Here is a 21,129-nt window from a genome sequence, read left to right as displayed (position 1 = left end):
GCGATCATTATTTGAATCATTTTATTTGGGAAAATAAGTATCATAAATTGCCTCTTCTGATCAAAAGAGCATTCATTACAGATTAAATATAGTTACTTCTGTATGTTTATGACCATGCCACAAGCATAAAGTATTATTTGTATTACCACATTTTTGTTCACCTAATCTTTTGCTGCTTTAGTAACTTTAACCGTCTTACCCCATTTGCTACCTAAACTGACAAACTTAGAAACTTTTTGTTATTAAAAGAAAAAAAAGGGTTTATTTGCTCTACAATAAACTCACAAAAATACACACCAACATTCTGGAGATTACTGGAGTTTTATAACATATCTCTGAGCATCTCCCACACAGAGCTGTTCTCAATGATATGGGCACGGGCCAGGGACAGCCGGTCTCGAATGTTGTCCACGTGAGGTTTACTTGTTGCCTAAAAATGCGCCTTCTCTTAGTTCAATTAACAAAGGTAAATTGTGTGTTGTAATGGACCTACCTTAGCAATTTTAAGCATTCCTTTGACTATATCAGCATTGTTTCTCACGGGCAGGATCCGCAAGTTGCTCCCAAAGAACCTAAAAAAATAAAAAAATAAAAATATTTTCAGACTAAATAGAAAATTTTGTAAAAACTTGACTAAACTTTCACCATTTTTCTCCTTTGACTTTAGTATCGCTTAATTTGAAGGAAGGGGGGGGGGGTTCTCAAACTATGGTATGGGCGGCCTCTGATGGTACATGAGGCCCTCTGCAGTTTGAGTATTCTTTATTTATTGTATTTATTTATTTATTTGACAGGGACAATGCATGTTAATGAACAAACATGGTTCAACATGAATGTAAACATGGGGCTGGGGTCACAAAAGGGTCAAGTTAAAATTGCACATTACATTTCACTGCACAGTTCCCATAGTTGCACATTCCACACAATTGCACATTCCATTCATTGAACATCCCATTCATTGCACAGTTCCCATTATTGCACCATACGAAATACTGCACATTCCATTCATTACACAATCCCCATTATTTCATTCAGTTTGGCCCATTCAAGACAGTTACATTCTAAACCCACCCCCTTCATTTTTGCCCATACATGCAATTATGTCTCTATGGAACAGTTAAAATCACATTGCTGCTATGAATGAGTGCATGTTTGGTTTTTCATTTGTGCTTTAAAAGAACTGTATGTGGGATATTCTCTCAGGGTTACTGGGAGACTATTCCACAGGTTTCCCCCTTGGACAGATAATACATTCTGACCAAAGGTGGTCTGTCTGTGGGGGATTAGCAGGTCACCTCTGGTGGTAGCTTGTGCGGTCCTTGCTGAATTATTAGTTTAAATTAAAGACAAATCTATAAATTTTTGTGTCCTCCTTTGGATTAATCATTAGGCCTATTTAGAACTACCCTATGCACAGTTAAGTCTCATGTTTAATCCTGATTTAGGTCTGATAAAGTTCAGGTTTAGATCTGGCTGTACGTCAAAAGCCAAATATTATTTCAGGCGGTACTGTTAAGTTTGAGAACCACTGTTTTTACTATATTATTTTAAGATATACACACACCATAGGACAATTAAAAGAAAGCAAGTTTAGGGTCTTCACACAAATGTCGTAATATAAACACAAACTAAGGTTGAATTGAAATTAATTCAATATTAGAATATTAGCATTTCTTGTCCTTCTTTTTGCTTGGTGTTTGGAGAAAATCCCCTGTCCGGTACTGGTCTTGTACCTGTTTTGAACCAGTGAGAGTGTCTCCATTTCTTTAGGTCCGTTGAAAGGGGCGTGAAGGAGCATGAAGCAGTTTCGATGGACTTGAACAAATGTATTCAGCTTCTCAACAAGAACAGACGCCTGATGCTGTGGATCTTGTGGGTCAACCAACAGAAAAGCAGTACCTGTGACAACAATGGCTATGAGCTCAAACTGAATTAAATGTTTTTATTTACATGTTATTATCCAAAGAGTGTCAAGAATAATCAAATTTTGTTCTTATTCTTAACACAGCTGGATTTACATGCTGAAAATCCACAAATGTTGGACCACCTCATTATTATTTGTGACAACACAACCAATTTAAACTAAAAGGATTCCACAATGTGGAATTTAATTTCTCCCTCAAGATAACAAATGAGACATTCATTTAAAAGAGCATTTTAACTATAAATTTTAGTAACCAATGTGTTGTTTGCTCAACAATGAATGACTACTTTTATTTTAACACTGCTTATAGTATTTCTTGAAGGAACCATGTGTTCAAATCAACGTCTTTTACAAGTAACAATTGTAAAGTTGCTTTATTCTTAATTGCAAAAACACTGAACATGATGACCAAGTTGTTTGTTTTGTTTTCAAGATTAATCAGGAAACAGAAGGAGCCTCATATCTGAGTTGCCAGTTTCATGCTAAAATCCAGTTGGTTTAAACAGATGACTCCTTGATCTGAATCTTTAGGCTTAGGCACTAATAAGCCAAACTGTAGTGATTGTAGTACCTTTTACATAGTTCTTTTAAATGAGACTTACCTGAGAGAGGGAAAATGAAGGCCCCAGTCTCCACACTGTCTGTGAATCTGAGCCGCTGTTCTTCAGCTTTGAGCATTTTGACAGTGTCATGATTCTGGTAAAAAACAAAACAAAAAAAAAAGCAAATAAAAAAAATAAGAGTAGCTTTCAAATCTTACAATCGCTTAACGAGCTACTCATCTTAGAGTTACTAGCATGCACTAGCTTGTTAGCAAATGCCAATTTTATAACCAAAACAACTTTGAGGTTTACCTCAAGAGAACTGCTGACTATTATAGTTGTCTTCCATTGAATTACATTTTCTTGATTATATGGCACTGCCATTTTAACTATTCATAAAACAATTTCGAAAAACTAGCAGCTAAAATATAACAGGCAAAACTGATAAATTCTGCACCGTGAATGTTAAAGCGCGGATGTGCCAACGTAATCCGCCAGAGGGCGCTGTTTAAAAAAAAAAAGCTGATTTTTCTTTTCTAGTAAATATATTAGTGTAAATAAAGTAAATTCTTCTGCTAGTCTGTATCATGGATCTACACGTCCTTGGTCCTAATGGATGTGTACAGTATAGAACAATGATCGGGGATAATAATAATAATAATAATATCGGGGCTAAGTGGTAGGTAAAAACTGAATCCTGCATCCTGAACAAAGGATGCAGGATACAGGATTACTCAAACATGCATCAGAATAGACTTTTGGGTAAGATAATGATTAAAAGTTAATCATCAAAGTCAATGCATAATACGCCTCATTTAATAGCTAATGGGCATATATCTATAATAATAATAACAATAGACAAACTAAATTTTTATCAGAAACATGAACTTTATTTTAAATATCACGTAAATACAAGCCAAGAGGAAGGTGTTTAGAAACTCCAATCGACTTAGAGAACGCCCATGAGAAAAAAAAAAAAAAAAAAAACAGTTCTTAAGCTTTTGTTTTTTTCTAGAGACGCAAAATCCACATCTATTGAACATTCAAACCATACAAAAATATCTGCATGCATTACATCTTATTTGTGTCAAGAAATATCCACTGAGATCTAAATCCAAATAGTTCAAATTCTACTGTTAAAATGGCTGCAGCTCGTATTAATAAATTAAGACAAATTTTTTTATTATTATTAAAGGCGTCGACAGTGTAGGCTCTCCTAGCTTTCTGTAGGTTTCTGTAGGGTGACCACTGTTTAACTGTAGTCCAGAGGGATGGTTATCATCATCACACCAATTTTGTTCCTCATTTTTATCGAACTGTGGATAAAATGTAGGCTATGCTATAAAAGTGAGATTATTATGAAGAAAATTGTGTAAATGTGCAATGAAATGCTGTATTGGTAAATTGCCATTTAGTGCTATTTTTTGGTAGCCTGCATACACAAAACTAAGTTGTGGCAGTACTTTTTTTTTTTTTTTTTTTTTTTAAAGTAGTCTACTTACAGTAGCCTATTTAATGCAGTTGTCATTTGTTTGGGCTATCAAAATGAATGTATTTCAGGCTGTACATGTCATGGTTTAAAATACTGTTGTAAATATGTAGGCCTATTTGTTCCTTTTAAAACAGTGAATATTGTAGAATATCTTGTACAATGTATCAATTATCGCATATCTTATCGTGAGCATGTATGGTATCGTGAGGGACCTTCTCATTCTCATCCTTACTTAACACACAGATCCAGTTAATATCAATATGCATTTTGGCATGGCATGTTTCTATTTAGTTGAAAGAGAATTGACTTATTAATCCTTTTTGAGGTGGTCACCCTATCTGTGCTTCTCTCTCAGTGGTGCGTCTCCAGCTCCACAATGGTCCACTCGCCTTGCGGTGATGCTGCATCCTCGGGCGAGAAGCTTGTCACTGTGATGCTGGTAGATGAGTCTTCCAGGGGCGAAATCAATTCCGCCCACCGCTTAAACGATTCCTTTTCTGGCGAAAGAAAAGCCTGAGTGTCTGCACACTCCCGAGATAGAGATAGGGTTTGTTTGATAAGATACTGTGCCAAATTAAGCTCCTCTGGCACTGGGTTTATTACACCAAGATTGGACTCGTTTTCGTTCAAGAGCTGCCTAAGCAAGCTCCAGTCTTTTTCTGCAAATTCGCTATTGATTTCGGTTTCTTCATCTTCTTGGTTAGGCTTTTGCACGCAGTTCTCAAAGGATTCCCCCACATCCATCTCGTAAATAGGAGACAACGCTTTGGCAGATGGACGACGGTCATGTTTGCAGATTTGCTCCATTCTTTGACAAGCACTGTCTCCTAAAAATAATTGACAATACTGCGAGTGACAAGCTGTTTTTCACAAGTCCATAACTTCAGACAATTTAGGAGGAATTTGAACAAGATAAATAACCAAAATACAGTCAAATGTACGCTTAATGCAACTGCAGCCTTATACAATCCATATCTTGACATTCAAGGTCATGAGAAAAGTACATTGTGTGATTGTACAATTACAACCCTGCTAAGCCATTCAGAATTAAAGGTAGACAGTTGCTCTAAAGGTAATTCACAAAAGGAGTATTTTTCAGTATCTCTTTGTCCAATAAAATAAATTTTGCACCATAATTCCAGCACCAATGAATTTGCAGTTCTTATAAAAAAACATATCTTCAAGTAATAAAATATCAAGACTTAACTGTCACAAAACTTGCAACAATCGTGCTTCACATGGCACAAAAATAGTTTACAATGTCATGTATTTTGTTTTTTTTTGTTTAGGGGATGGAAAAGATGAAATGTCAATAAAATATGACTTAAATCTATTGTAATAGGTGCAGAAGTTTGTTTTTTCTTTTCTTAATTTTTCAGTGAAAAAAGAGACACATGACTTCTACCTACAGACAATTCACAAACTATACAGACAGAGGAGCCTACAGATAACATACTAATTCTACTCAACTCAAACTCTACGTAACTTAACACAAGAAAAAGAACAACATTATTTTCTAGCAAAGACTACAGGATATGGCACAATGAATAACACAAAGAACATAAAAGGGTGTAAAAAAAAGTTTAATGGCTGCATGCATGGTGCAAAAGAAACAACAGAACAGAAGCTGGGGATGGGTGCAATCTTTAGAAAACAAAGCAAAGGGTTCATTCTGTTTAACAGGGTTTCAAAAGCAGTGGCAGTTGTATTATTTTGTAAGGTTTGTAACTTGTTTGGTCCAATTGCATTATTTACAGGCTTCTAAGACGTTTGTTTTAAGCACTTTAACATCAATAGTTCATTTAAAAAGTACAGTTCAAGTGCTATAAGTATAGACATGACTTTGCCCCTGAGAAATGTGCACACTAAATTAAATTATTTCAAGTGGCTGTCACATATATGGGTTTACATTTATACAAAAAATACATTCAAATCCAAGCACAACTTGAACAAAAATAATGACAGATAAATTAATTCATAATGAACTACTGATGTTAAATTGCTAAAATCAAGCTTCTTTAATCACATCAAATTAGAATGCACTGCACTGCATAAAACAACAAAAATAATGTATTTTATGTACATAAAAGTGCATTTGTTGTAATGTCAGAGCCTTGTCACAAGGCATTTTTAAACAAGTACAATTATACAAGTCTTGGTACACTCCCTTTTGTTAATGATTACACCAAATGGCGATCTGTGGTGGAAATGCAATGATGGGTCTAATTTCCATCTTCCTATAAGGATATGTGGGTTGCAAATTCAAATGTACTAGTATCACTATTAGGGCTGCACAATATACTTTTGCTCAAAGAAATATCTGAATTAAAAAAATATATATATTCCAATTTTGAATGTGGTAACAGTAGTATAGCTGTACTGTAAATAAAAAAAATATTGTGCACCCCTCACTAAACAATTAATGTTTGAGATGTGAATAAGCCATGAAAACATGACTAACTCAATATCTTTTTTTGAAACGGGGTGTTTATGAACAGAGGTAAGGCTAGTGCAAAAGAGGGTTTAATTTTGCAAACCTTAATTTATGGGAAAAGAAGATGGGATTTAGGGATAATTTGGGAGGGGTCCATGGATATTTATACATTACCTGCTGGAGATTGTGCACCCTGTTGTGAGGTCAGTTGAGATTCATGTAAGTCTAGATGCAATTCGGTTTTCTTGCTTCCTGTTGGATTTTTACGTGACGACACATTGTTGTAGTGTTCAGTGTTTCGTAAATCAAGATGACATGGTCGCTCTTGGGGTGTGTCCTGGGGAGGGCAGGGGGATATGTCTTCTTGGGTATTAACCTGCTCCTGGATTTCAGTTAGAAATACAGACTTGTCATCCTCGCTAGTTTTGTGCTCTGGTGAAATTCCAAGATGGCCGACTTTCTCCTCCTCGTTAACTATACTGTCTGGTTCAAAAACATCACATGGCGTTATAGCAGCATCTGGCTTTTGCTGAGCAGTTTCACCTCCTTCTTCACCCAGTTCTTCACATTCATCGACAGAAAGCAGTACGGATCTACGGAAATTTGACGTCTGGTACTGCTCCTGGTTTTCCTGGTCTATGCTTTCATCATCAAAAGCCAGGTTCACAATTCCTTGAAAATGCGGGGATGTTTCTGTTTTGGGGATAACTTCAACTTCAGATTTTTCATCCTCTGTTTCTTCCTCCTCCTCTTCTTCCTCTTCCTCGTCTTCAGAGGAAAACAACTGGTGTTCTGGAACGCTTTTCACCTACACATAATCAGAATACAACAATATCAGACATAAATGTGGGATGGATGAATTAAGCTAATAACACTGTATACATCTAGATAACATAATGTTTGAACACATGTGGACATATGCATTATTGTTATTGGGGGACAGCTGCAGTCTTTTTTTTACTTAGCTGACAACATTTAAAATGTACCACAACCACAAATGAATATTGCCAGTGCCTTAACCGGCATATAGAGTACATATATGTTATACGAATAAGTTTTTCCCATTGTCACTTGAAACCTAAAACACCAAATGACAACAATAAACAATAGTGGTAATGGTTTTGTAAGAATAAATCAACATCTCAATTGTTATCAATAAAAGCAAATCTGACATGAACATGTTTACCTTGCATCTGGGAACAGATACATAAAAAAATACAGTTTTGCATACACTCCCTTGAGCTACTGCTCATATAAAAAATAAACAAGACTTATGCAGGTTTTTAATAAACTCTGTACAGCTTATTTTGAGGGACCAAGCATTTTGAGCTCAGGATGAAGAGATGAACTAAAATGCAGGATTACGCATATCAAATGTGTTTTCGATAAGGATACAAAATTACAGTTTTTACCGTTACTGTGGCTTCAACTTCAGAATACTCCTCCTCCGCCGCCGCAATCTCATCTCGATGCAACCAAGACCTCGGCCTTTGTCTTATTGCCTCCTCATCGCTCGTCGTCTCCATATCTCTTCCTCGCATTCGGACCTCGACTCTCAAACCACTTTCGTACATTTTGAGCTCTTCTGGAGTGCTTGTATCACTGCTGCTTCGGCCCAGGAAATCATGGCATCTCATTGTACCGCACTTGGACACGCCCCTATCATTGGAAATATCATCGTCTTGTGAACCACCCGCATCATAGTCCTCTGATCGGGGTTTGATGTCATCCGATGAGGTTGCCTGGCTTCCTGTTTCCGATTCGGGTGTGCACTGAGGATGCATGCTGCTCCAGGAGTCTTCCAAAGGAGTGCTACCGATACTGCAAGGTGTGCCTGTTAAGGGGCGGTCTATCTCTTTAGGTGAATTAGTGTCATTGACTTGATTGGAAAAGTTTGATTGTGTTTTTTGCTTAGCATCTATAGCAGGTATAGGCATCTCTACATTGGCTGGATTTACTTGGGGAGCACATTTAGCTGCCTGGACATTTTCTTTTTCCGCTGTAGTTTTTTCCAAATTTTCTTTTAAATCTAATTGACGCAAAACGCCATCACCTTTGCTTTCTGTCTGCATAGGTTCCTTAATGTATGTTTCTTTATGCGGCTCCTCTGCAGCATGACCAGTCCGAACAATAGCTATTTCAAGTTTAGCATCCTGATTTTTAACATTTCCTGTCTCATTCTCTTTTATTGCTAATTTCTTGCCAGCCGTGGTTGCTGTTTTGGTGTTTGGACCAGATTTTGGTGACCCTGTGTCAGCGGTAGCAGTCTTAGATTTTGGTCCTGGTTTGGCAGTAGTAGCTGGAGACTGCTTAGCGTTGACTGAGGTGGACTTGACACTAGGTTTAGCGCTGCCTTTAGCTGAGGGTACTGTGGCTGAAGCAGGTTTTGTTGTTTTCTTCTTTGGAGCTTCGCTAGTCGTTTTGTCCACAGATGGTTTGTTGTCTTTTTTAGGAGATGCAGGCTTTTTTGTAGAAATGCCATTTCTGGCGGCTAAAATAAACAGAGCAGAAGTTATATTTTTTTCATCCACGTTAAAGGGACAACACAATATTTTATAACATAACTTTTTTGGAGAAAATAAGGGTGGGTAAATTTAATCGAGTAAAAGCCAATAATATCAAACAAAACGTTTGCATTCATGTTTACAGAAATGTTTTACTATGTTGCTGTCATTGTTGTGTAAATAATAGAATAAAATACTGTACCATAGTACCATAACTAAAAACGATCTATCTGTAAATTCACAATACAAACTCACTGTACAATAGTAAAAAGTTATTTGTAGTATTATGATGATGCTCTAACCATAATTGTCTGATGCTCTTCCTTTGGTATCTGCTTTCGTTGCTGCAGTGGTTGTTTTCTCTGCTCCAACTGTTTTGACTTTACTGGTCTCTCTCACACTTGGCTTGCTTGAAGAGCTACAAGTGAAAAATGGTACATTACAATAAGTTAAAGATGACATGCAATACCAAAAAGGATATTAATGAGGGAATTTAAATATAGTTTTCAAATAGTGTAGCAGGCCACTACTTATGTCAGTATCCTAAAGGAGCTGCAGGAGTAAAAACAATATTGTCCTGAGTCATCTCCTCTATTCCAAAAAGTTTGCTTTGCAGAAGTATGCAGTCATCTTGAAAAGCTTGCCTCTCAGATGCACTGACCCAAAAATGAGAATCTGCTAATATGAATTGCTGATTTTAGGGACACTATGAAATATTTATGTGTTCTTAGTGGGTGATGGACACTAAAAAGAGGGTATTTTTCTTTAACACTGTCAACACTTTGGGCCCAATAAAAACCTGTCTAATACTTAAATCTCTTTGGCAGGAAGATGACAATATATTATTTATAGTGACCCATTTTACAGTATTAATGCACAGTGCTGTATTGATCTGTGAGTTGAAATCTGCACTGAAAAAAGCATACATGCCAAGGATTGTGTACAATTTTAAATATAAGGGAGGATAATTTAATGCAATTATATGTTCCTTGTCAAGGCTAAAGATTACATTTAGAAATAGTCCTGTCGAAAATGCAAAATATTCAATTGACCCATGCCAACTATTGGTTACATTTTAATTAAACACAATACAATGAATACAGAAATAACTAAAAGGGGCACAAATTATGTCTCCTGTATTCTAGAGTTTTCCATGAATAGTGAAAACTATGGTGATCTCCTTTGTAAAATGGGTTAAAAAGCAAAGTATAAAAAAACAAAACAAAAAACAACCACACTAAACAACAATACAAAAATACAGAGTATGTTTAGAAATAGTTCATATGTGATTTCAAGTGTAATACTGCACGTCTTTCTGCTCCTTTTCATACATTTTTTCGTATGTTTAACTTTATGAAACTGTTGATGGCTTTTATATTTTATGGGAAACACTGGTATATTATGGTAATTTTATAATTGCAAACCTTTCAAATTAAAAGATGCTGATAGTAATTATGATTGGTGCAAACGCTAGCATTGAGAGTCTACAACAAAATGTCATAAATAATTAACAGATTTCTCCTCTCTCACCTGCTTGTCTTGGCTGGCTGTGTCTTCTGAGGAGCTTTCGTTGGTGCAGACTTGTTCATGATTTTGACCTGCTGTTTCAGTTTGGCACCTGAAACATAATATATTCAAGAGGTCTATATAATGTCATCATTTGTGTGGATGACATGTTCAGAATGGCATATGCTACTTTTGTGCCAGGGATCAGAGCACTCCTGCTGTGGAACGCTCTACAACTGTCTTTGTAACAGTGGGATAAAACAGCTGAGCCCACTGGGTAAAAGTGAGATTGTCTCTCCCTACAGAAGAAGCTCATAGTGATCTGTCAAACCAATACACTGAACAAAATGAATATGCACATGACTAAAATTATTTTAACTAAGATTGGTATTGTTGAGTTATTAAGTTGTTGACAGTTTTTCAATACCAATAGCCTGGCAAGAACGACTTTATGCCTATCATTTGCTGCGGGTTTAACAACACGTTGGGGTCATTTGATACACAGTGTAATAGTAAACCACAGCTGCTGACATTCTCTAAAAAAGCCGTAAAGCTAGACAATTGATCCAAGAAACATCTTGTTTCACTGTTATATTACTTCAGTTGAAGAGGGGGTATTACACTTCTATGGAGTAGTAATTGTTGACATACTACATATCTTGATCACCATGTTGCCTTTTTTGTTTTGAAAATGCTATATTTTCCAAAAACAAAAAAAAAACATGTTGAATAAGTTTCATTTTAGTTTTTGATGCTCTGAGTCTCCCCTCCCTTTGCTCCCTGCGCTAAGTCACATTTTTGTATAACTTTTGTATATTTATGGAAAATTGTCATACATGAGTATCGAATAACATTGTAACATGGTAGAAAGCTTGAAAAAGTACATTTGAAAAAAAATACTTGGAAATCAAAAGTCAATTAATTAATTAGTCTTGGTGTAGACTTGGTTTGGTTCTGTACTAGTCCAGATTTAGTTCCGGTTCATTTCCGATTTAGTTAATATGTGTGCAAATGTGAACACACCGTTATCTATATTTTACACGAAATCTAAACCAACTTCCAAACTACTCAAAAATCTGCATTCAAGTCATTTAACGCTTACATATTTCTTTTGCAGTGCATCTACTGTTGGTTTGCACTTTGTGCTAGCAGCTGTCAAGGACAACTCTGTGCTCTCTATTTCTCGAAATTATTATGCACACACTGCCCCTGTCTGCCCAAATATTCCCCCCTGACAGAAGCTCAACATTCATCAGGCTAATTAACTGCCAGTGGCCTCATGTCCTAAGTGATAACACAGAAAGCTGTCTGGCTGGAACATTGGGTTTTAAACATAGAGTAGATAACAGTAAATTTGGCACAGCATTAAAATACATAAACAAATGAATTGTAAAACCATATGTTAAAATAAAATAAATTAACTATTGTATACTTGCTGTGATGCTGTGTTTTAATTGGGAGTCTTTTGCTAATATGACTGACCACTTGTAGCCAAATTAAAAGTATTTTAATTCAAAATGTAATCTGAAACTTAAACATGACTAAACTAGATCTAAACTAGCACAAAAACTGGATTAGCACAAGAATTGAGGCCCCAATTTTAACAACCCAGGACTAATTAAAGTGACATACTGTATTTATACTTTTCTATTCTAGGCACAACCAAGAGGAGCATATCCCAGCAAAAAAGATAATAAAGACATGTCCTGGTGATTGATTAGTCAACTAAACGGGGGAGTGGCAAAAGCTCTCAAAAGTATTATGCATCTCTATGCATTTGACCCATACACATTCACAACAGGCAACTACAAAAATCTACCTTTTTACATACAAAAACTGATATAATCATATGAATCATTTCAATTGTGCAAACCTGGCACTGTTTGGGCATCATTTTTGGGGCTGCTGGCACCATTTTCAGGTGAAGCACTGCCCGATGTGGAGGAGGCCTGAACAGTGGGGCCATCAGGTTTGACTTTTTGGACCTTGGACCCTGGTCCCTGGGATGTGGGGTTTGGAAGAGAGGTTTTTGGTCTTGCACCAGGATTTGGCCGCCTCTCTTGGTCTTTGGCTACTGTTGTACTTCTTGGGCCATTCGCACTCACCTAGGGGAAGTCACAATGTCAATTTTAAGTATCATAGAAAAAAAAAAAAATCTATAATAGCTATTTTTCTACTGTAGTTGTTTTTCAGATGCCTTGAAGTAGCATGGCTTTCAATCTATGTTTACTCCACCAATCGCTGTACTGGTGGTTTTTCAGATTGTAAAATGTGAATGTGGCTTTTTCGTATTGATAACATTGTAACTTGCCATGAAATATCCAAAAGTTAAATGCACAAATACTGAATCTGATCATTTCTAATTTTGACTACATCCAAGAACTCAGTATTACAACAAAAATCAGCATAATATTATTATAATATTGGCCAAGGTAGTTCAGATTTGCAAAAACATGTTCTGCAATGTGTTTCTTGTATTGGTTTGTTAGATTTTCTGCATGTGTACACAAATCACAAATCTAATCACAATGCTTGTCTGAAATATCACGATTAGATGTTCATCCAAAATCATGCAGCTCTGCTGTTGGTTAATTATAGAAGAATATGTGTCATGCCATATAAAAGATGAGTGCACAATATTATCATTCCACAATATGAACCAATTATGACATTTTAAATCCTAAATTCAATAGCTTCTGGTACTGACCACATCTCGCCGAACACTTGTCCCATTAACAACAGGTGTAGCTCCTGTTTTTGTTTTTGACGGCACCCCGTGGTCAGCTGACTTCTTCACGCTTTTTGTCTTCGGACTGTCACCTGCTTTGGGAGCTGTCCCAAGTGCATCCGATTTCATGGCTATAGCGGAATTTTGGGAGGAGGGAGGTTTGGCAATAGTGGACACTTGTTTACTTTGTGTCCTACTGATTAAAGGGCTCTCAGGAGCAGGAGCAGGGCATTTTACTGCCCGGGGCTGTGGGGACAAAGACAGGTATTAGTCATAAATGTGTGAGTCATCTAAAGCAGAGGTGAGTAGCTATGACTGGGCTACATTTAAACTCTACGTATCAATCTTTTGCATGTATCTATCAATCTTTTGCATGTATCTTCTTCTTATTTATCTGGAGTTGTAAACCGAAGTTATAAAAGGTACTGTAAAAAAAAACAGTGTTGGGCATCTTACTTCAAAAATGTAATTAGTTACAGTTACAAGTTACTTCTCCCAAAAAGTAACTGAGTTAGTAACTCATTGCATTTGTGTGTCATTTGAAGTGCAAATAAATCAACATGTCACACAATTTCAGACAACTGAACTTCAAGTATTTTCTTCATTAAAGTAAACAATATCAATAAAGTGCTTTCAGTATAATACTGAAAAAATTTATTGCAATGTATTGCAAAACTAAGGCATTCAAATGCAAACCTGTAATAAAATAATACAAAACCTTTAAGCCTTCTCTAGCCATACACTGTAATTCTCTGTCCAGTATTGAAATATTAATCTCTCTTATTTCAACATAAACTGAACTTTATCCAACTCTTGAACATTCATTAAAAGATTCACACAATCCCTACTAACACTTATCTATTCCTTTATTTATCTATCTATTTATCTATCCATCCTAATGACTGAACCAGTGGTTGTATCTTAGAAGCAGAAGTCTTTCAAATGTCTGATCTGAGAGCCTGTTCCTCTTTGGAGAGAACATAATCACATTTCTGATCAAAACACAAGTCGGACCCAATCAGCCGTGTGGACAGGACATCATTTCCCATCATGCATTAAGCATTTGTAGTCCATGCAGGCAGCCGCAGTCGGTGGAGAGCTGCTGCGCTCGCCTTGCTCAAAAACTTCCCGTTACCGGCGCACAGGTTATGTCAGAGCAAGTCGGTGGCATCTTGGACACATGCACCGCGCACCGATCGATGGTGTCGTATCAGCGCCCGCCTTGCTCATCTCAAACAAGCCTTTTATCTCACCCATAGCCTTCTCTTTCACCAAACAAACACAACAGTGTTGCAGCTCCTTGACTGAGAGACTGATAAAAAGCAGAGTGAACTCAATTAAAAGTAACGCGCCACATTTTATTGTCAGTAACGGTAACGGCGTTGGGTCGCTGGGAAAAGTAATTAGTTAGATTACTCCGTTAGTGAAAAAATAACGCAGTTAGTAACGCCGTTATAGTTTAACTCCGTTATTCACGACACTCAAAATAAATTATACTTTGCATTGGGCTAGATCTGATAATGCTTCTGTTGCATCAACTAAGCTTCAGTGGTGTCTAGTTTTATCACTTTTTGCTACATCTTTAGTAATTTATTGAATACATTTTGGCTATTGTAGATCAGATGGTAACAGATTAGGGCTGCAATATATGGGAAAAAAGATGCGATATTCAAATCAATTCAATATTCTACAATGTTTTGGATTGCAATAAATGTATGTAGTATTTTGCTACATTTATTGACAGTCAAACTGCTTCAAAATACAATTTATTAGAATTGGGTTGATCTTGGTCTAGTCTCTATCACGCCATCTATTTCTCTATCTCTATCTCATATATATATATATATATATATATATATATATATATATATATATATATATATATATATATATATATATATATATATACACACACACACACACACACACACACACACACACACACACAATAAAACAACATCTTTACCTGGCCTGTTTTCTGAATATCCATTCAAGTGTACTCTTTACTCCTTTTATTCATCCAATCAATCTCTGCTTCTCTTATGTACCTTGTGAACCCTTGTGTAAATCCCCTCATGATTCACTCTAGCTTATGCATGAGGGCTGCACATCTGTTTACACTGGCCTGCTGTTCTTTTCATGCTATATATTACATTGCATCACACTGTAGGCATGGGGCTTAGGGACAAATGTCATCTGATGGTCACTATAATTGCTCCTAAGGATTTGATAAAACTATGCAAACTATCTGTGAGTTTAACAACACACACAGCATGTACCATTTATAGAAATAAGAGAATGAAGATGGATAGGGCAAAGTTTGATTATTCGGTGCTAATTTGACAAAACATAATTTCAGATATCTTTTAGTTAACAGAAATTATTACAGCATAACTAAACCTGACATTAAGAACTATTATGACCACCCTGTGACATTTATAATAGCAAAATGAAAAAAACAAAAACAAAAATAAATAAATAAATAAATAAACAAAATTAACATGAAAATGGCTAAATCTAGTAAAGAAAGCATTTATGATCAACAATGTGTGTATGTATGTGTATAAACAGAAGTGCACATACCTGTGAGCTAGAAAATACTGGCTTTTTCCCAAGTCTTCTATTGTCCCCTTTATCAATTGCATCTGTCAACCAAGTTAAAAAAGAAGACATAAGCCAAAAATAGCACATTCCACACCTATTTATAAACATCACTGCCAAAATCACCAGCATTAGATATTATATAGGAACATTTAGTAGGGACTCATAAAATATAGGAATTGCATTTATTTTAGTATATTCTTGGGATAGGAATATGAATATTGCATTTACCAGACATGCATTCACAATAATTGTCTCACTTTTATTTATTTATTAAAAACGTTAAAATGTTTTTGTGCAGAAGCCAAGCCTGTAGTATTTTCTCAAAAACAAACTAATACCAGATCAATGCCTTGAATTCTATGCCTGGAAGGGATCATTACAAATAATAATAGGCCTATAATCGTTCAAATGTAAAAGGAGAAATGTCTTTAGTCTCTTAAATAACTATAACAATCTAAAACATCACAGACAATAAAAAAACTATATAATGTAATCTAATCAAAGCAACATTGAAAGTACATTAAATTAAGTAAATTTATCTTATAAAAGGCATGTAATTTGTACTAGACAGCAAAGCCCAGGTGAAGCCACAGCGTTCTTGATAGAATCCTTATAAATTATTCATGTGGTAGATTGCAACACATTGTTAGGTCTATAGTGGAGGAAAACAACAGACTATTTGTTTTTATCAGGGACATTAATCATCTGCAGTCACAAAGACACGGCTTCTGCTCCTCTCCCACCCTTTAAAAACAAGCATGGCGCGGCTGTGCGATCGGTATGTCTGAGTGTCCCCACATCTGTACAGATGTCTACTCAAATACAGCAAAACATATGAATGGATAAGTAGATTACTTCTTAAAATTGCATCAAGTATTTAGTGCAATTTACTTAAAAATACAAGCGCTGAAGATTTCTGTTTATATCAGATAATGCATAGCTACGATCGCAATGCCACACTGGTTTGGAGGGAAGAAATATGCAAGCCACGCACCATTTGTACTAGCCGATGAAGCATGAGTGGACAGATGTATTTGAGATGCTTATTTTTCATTTCCTCACCTGCTAAAATCCTCTCTCTATGCTTGGGTGATAGGCTCTCCCATCCTTGAGTGTGGCGAACAGCGTAAAAGGTCTGTAGGAGGAAGGTCCAGAGTCGATCGTGCAGGCTGCAAATCTCCTGCTTGAATGGCTTTTGGTAACACAGAGGAGAGTGAACGAGGGGAAGGCAAGCAGAGAGAGAGAGAGGGAGAGGGAGAGAGAGGGACAGAGAGAGGGAGGGAGAGGGAGGAGAAATGGAGGGATAACAAGGCAGGGATAGATGGAAAGAGAGTGAGAAGAGATGGTGAAAGAGAGAGGGAGAGGAGAAATAGATAGACAGGGGGAGAGAGAGGGGGGGCGCAGAAGAAGAATGGAAAGGGGTGCGCTACAGCTTAACGAATCAGCAGCTGTCTCAGGAACCTTTCACCATGGCAACAAAAACCCCTCCCTTTCTCTCTCTCTTTCCGTGTTAGTCAAACCATAGAGAGAGTCAGGCTCTCTGGAGAAAAATCACTGATTTCACCCAAGCCAATGTTCTGGTCTTTACATACAAATAAAGTAGGATTTGAAGAGGGGTTAAGGAGGAGTAATAGTCCACCTCTCACTACTAAAATACTTGAGATTAAGAAGACTCACAGCTGGTACATGCCACTATCTCACTCTAATCCATTGCGCCATACTGTACAGGATTTAAGCAGCCAGGTCACTTTCCCCAGGCATAATCTGCTCCCATCATAGTAAAATTTAAGCCCACACACACTGCAACATACATATACATCCACACCAGTTAACAAAAAACTACAGAATAAAAATGTAGCAAGGGCCAACAATTCTCAACAGTTATTAAAATTTCATTTCATCAATTTCATTTTATCAGATAACAGCTTTCTTTTAGTATACGTTCATTAAATGTAATATGCACAAAACATAACACAAAACAGTATTAAAATATTATAAAGCTATTGGTTTCTAGCAAAATGTCAACAATGCATCAGAGTATGGCATTAAACATATCTGTCTTCATTGAGAGAAGCAGGTAGCATCATCAGGTCAAGTTATAGGTCAGATCTGTGGAGGTGAGCCTGACAGTAAGAATGGATGTGGAAAAAATGTGGAAAATTCAAGGCATAGCAACAATACGTCCTTTGACTTTTCCCCCCCAAGTCCACCAGAAAAGTTACATAATGCACCTTGCTATAAACTTCAGCTAAACCAGGACTAAACTAGAATCAATCCAGGTCTAAACTAGGACCAGCCATCAGACACAAACAATGCACAGGTGACTTCACTACTTGTTAACTAACTAAAACTAGAACAACACTAAGACTAAGCAGCAAACCGGAAATAAACCAGGACTAGTACAGAACTACGGTTTAGACCCAAACTTAGCCCATGCTGTGATTCACCTCTTGTTGTCTCTGCCCAGTCTGAAGCAGACCAGACTCCTTCAGGCCATCTCCACACAGCCAGTGCACTGCAGTGTAGAGCTCACAGCTGTTTTCCACGGTTACGCCCTCTTTTATGGCTGAACAGAGCTTCCTCAACAACATGGGTTCTGTAGTGAACTCTTCTCTCTACAAAAATAACATGAGATCTCCACCAATCAAACATAATGTTATAATTATGTACATATTGATATCAGGTAGAATCTCTTTTCTGGGGCCAACCGCACAGCCCCATACACAACACACACAAGCTATGCATTGTATTTATGTACACATGTACACACTTTTTTTTTTTTTTTTTAGAACTACAGAATCAACTTTTTTCATAATCTGAGCTCCTCTAATTACAATTGGATTGAACAAAGAAATTAAATGGTCTTTTTATAGAGTATCCATACTGCAGATAAGATTGTTAAATATAGAGCTAAAAATAAGTGGTCATAGTTTTTGCACATGTCTAAAAAATATTTTTTACTTACTTTTTAGATTTTGCTGATGTTTTTTTTTTTTTTTTTTTTAATTTCATGTTTAGTGCTTGAGCTTTGTTTAAACTGGGGTTGTCAAAAGTATCAAAAAATCTGATACTAATCTATACTAAAACTAATATCAAAATTAGTCATTTAAGCAGGTATCAATACTAAAAAGTCACATTAACAGGACATAAATGAATCTTTCCTAAATAGCTTTAGAGAGATCTTGCTCTGTATCAGAACAGTCCACCTAGACTCGTTTGGACCACCTACCTGGCTGAATAACTGAGGGGCTACACAGATATGAGGTTACAGGTAACATAAAAGAAAGTACTATTATTTAATGTTGACTTTCTACTGTCTAAACAAAGAGTGTTTTTAACTATCATTGTGGTATCAGTATTGAGTATTGAGTCTATCTAGTTTTAAACTTATTACCACAGGTCACTAGGTCATTGCTCGTTTCATCATATAGTTTTCTTTACAAAACTGGTTTAAAATACAAATGTTAATTAAGTGTATGTATCAGCAGCTTGAACTCCCAGCAAATCTAGGGTCTATCTACAGCTCCAGGCAGTTGAGTGAGCAGAGCCATACCCTGCGTAGATCTTGGAAGGCTTGAGTGCGTATGACTTTGGGAAGGTTTTGGACAATGTATTTGAGGCTGTGGTCCTGGAGCTCTGTAACCAGACTCTTGACCTGCTGAGCCCACTTCACCTCAGGCAGACTCCCGATCAGCTGCTCCGTGGCGCACAGCAACGTCACCGCGTTCTGGACAGCCTGAGGGTGAAAACAATGTGGGAACTGAAATTATAGTGGCAGTTTGTACATAATCTGAGCATGTACATTATAGAACACCAAGAATAATGCTTTCTGAAAATTATGAATATAATAATAGGTAGGTAGGATTAAATAAGTTTTAACTTCTTGCTGCTCCTTAACAAACAAGTTCTAAAATGCATGCGATTCCTGAATTAGCCATGTGGTTCATAATGCCCTGTTTCAAGAAGCAGGTTGAAGCCAAACTCAGACTTCGAGCTGTTCTCTTTTCAGAGTTAACATTTTCCTGTTTCACAGAGTGACCTTTTAATCTTAATGTTTTTTTATCCAAGTAGGCCACAGCAAAATTATGTAGGCCTTTTGAGAAATATTATTTTAATCTTCATACTAAAATAGGATAAAATGATTAAACAACATGCTTCTCCACATTTCTTTTCAATTAAACCTGATGCACAGTCACAAGACTTCCCTTTAAGATGGAAGCCTCCACTGGTTTACAGTTGCCATGGTGAATCCTCTTTTCTGGGACACACTGATAAAGTCTTGTGTCTTCTGCTAACCTCAAGGTTTACTTATCCATGCATTTGTCTCCAGTAAGGTAGATTACTGTAACAGTCTGCTCACTCGCCTCTCCAAACGAGTGGTAAGACATCTGCAGTACATCCAGAACACCGATGCTCGGGTCCTGATTAGAACCAGTACGTTCGAGCCCATAAGTCTTATGTGCAGGTCTCTGCACTGGTGTCCTGTGGCTCAGAGTATAGACTTTAAAACAGCTCTGCTTGTTACATTTGATTGATTGATTGATTTTATTATTATGTCTGCTGAGCCCTTTAATGGGCTTATAAGACACCATTAACAAAATACAACAGGGCAGTTGTCAGGCGTGTGTTACAAACACCAATACTCTCATTTAAACAAACTCATCTGCTGCTTCTTCTAGGCTTTACAAAGAAATGAAGCTTACATATAAACATTAGAATTAAATAACCATTTCATCTTGTTGTCGTCATTACACCAGAACATATCAAGGCATTGGGTGAACATTTCATCAAATAAAGGATTTCTAAATTCATCATAAAATGGAGAATACAACAAAAAATGAGCTTCACTTTCCACTTCTCCCAACTCAAATAAACCACAAAATCTTTCTTCTTCAAGGGCTTGAGAAAACCTCCCTGCTACAAGTCTCTCCATGGCCTAGTGCCAAAGTACATCTCCATGTCCTTAGTGCCATATGAACCATCTCGCACTCTGAGGACTTCAGGGACTGGGCTCCTGCTGGTGCCCAGAATCAGAACTAATGGGGAATCAGTGTTTCAGTTTTATGCAGCTAAAACCTGGAACCTGTTTTGTTTAGCTGTGCATATGACTGAATGTTTTTTATTCAGCTCTCTTCTCTTTTAATGCTAATTTTACAATTATTATTTATGCCTTGATTTGTTTGTAATGTGATTTTAATGTCTTTCTTATTCTGTAAAGCACTTTGAATTACTTTGTATGAATTGTGCTATACAAATAAACTTGTCTTGCCTTGCCTAAGGCAGAGTTTTCAAGCTCTACTCCAAACGTGTTTAGTGAAACAGAAAACTCTGTGTTTAAGAGTTAACTCAGGGTTAATCTACCCGAGACGGAGTTAACTGAACTTCCTTTGTGAAA

The 21,129-nt window shown here is 36.7% G+C and overlaps 2 protein-coding genes across 2 annotated transcripts in view; both read right to left on the bottom strand.

Moving 5' to 3' along the window:
* Nucleotides 1-322: 322 nt before the first annotated feature.
* On the bottom strand, nt 323-2,850 carry LOC117394114 (protein SPO16 homolog). The gene is made up of 5 exons (XM_033992141.1): nt 2,779-2,850; nt 2,527-2,620; nt 1,734-1,899; nt 494-572; nt 323-430 (listed from the first exon to the last, which is right to left on the bottom strand). Exons 1-5 carry the CDS (start codon nt 2,848-2,850, stop codon nt 323-325), a joined length of 519 nt encoding a protein of 172 aa, XP_033848032.1.
* Nucleotides 2,851-4,213: 1,363 nt separating this feature from the next.
* Nucleotides 4,214-21,129, bottom strand: part of btbd8 (BTB domain containing 8) — a 95,083-nt gene continuing 78,167 nt past the window's right edge. Inside the window, exons 12-22 of the mRNA XM_033965052.2 lie at nt 19,288-19,470; nt 18,182-18,349; nt 16,797-16,926; nt 15,714-15,775; nt 13,110-13,376; nt 12,276-12,507; nt 10,427-10,514; nt 9,199-9,314; nt 7,805-8,883; nt 6,567-7,200; nt 4,214-4,785 (exon numbers count right to left, since the gene is read on the bottom strand). Of these exons, the coding sequence (XP_033820943.1) occupies nt 4,310-4,785; nt 6,567-7,200; nt 7,805-8,883; nt 9,199-9,314; nt 10,427-10,514; nt 12,276-12,507; nt 13,110-13,376; nt 15,714-15,775; nt 16,797-16,926; nt 18,182-18,349; nt 19,288-19,470 (3,435 nt within the window). The 3' untranslated portion in view covers nt 4,214-4,309. The remainder of the gene's footprint in view (nt 4,786-6,566; nt 7,201-7,804; nt 8,884-9,198; nt 9,315-10,426; nt 10,515-12,275; nt 12,508-13,109; nt 13,377-15,713; nt 15,776-16,796; nt 16,927-18,181; nt 18,350-19,287; nt 19,471-21,129) is intronic.

This window comes from Periophthalmus magnuspinnatus, chromosome 4 (assembly GCF_009829125.3).
Source record: "Periophthalmus magnuspinnatus isolate fPerMag1 chromosome 4, fPerMag1.2.pri, whole genome shotgun sequence".
In the NCBI taxonomy this organism is placed as follows: domain Eukaryota; kingdom Metazoa; phylum Chordata; class Actinopteri; order Gobiiformes; family Gobiidae; genus Periophthalmus; species Periophthalmus magnuspinnatus.
This window is presented reverse-complemented; position numbering and strand designations above follow the sequence as displayed.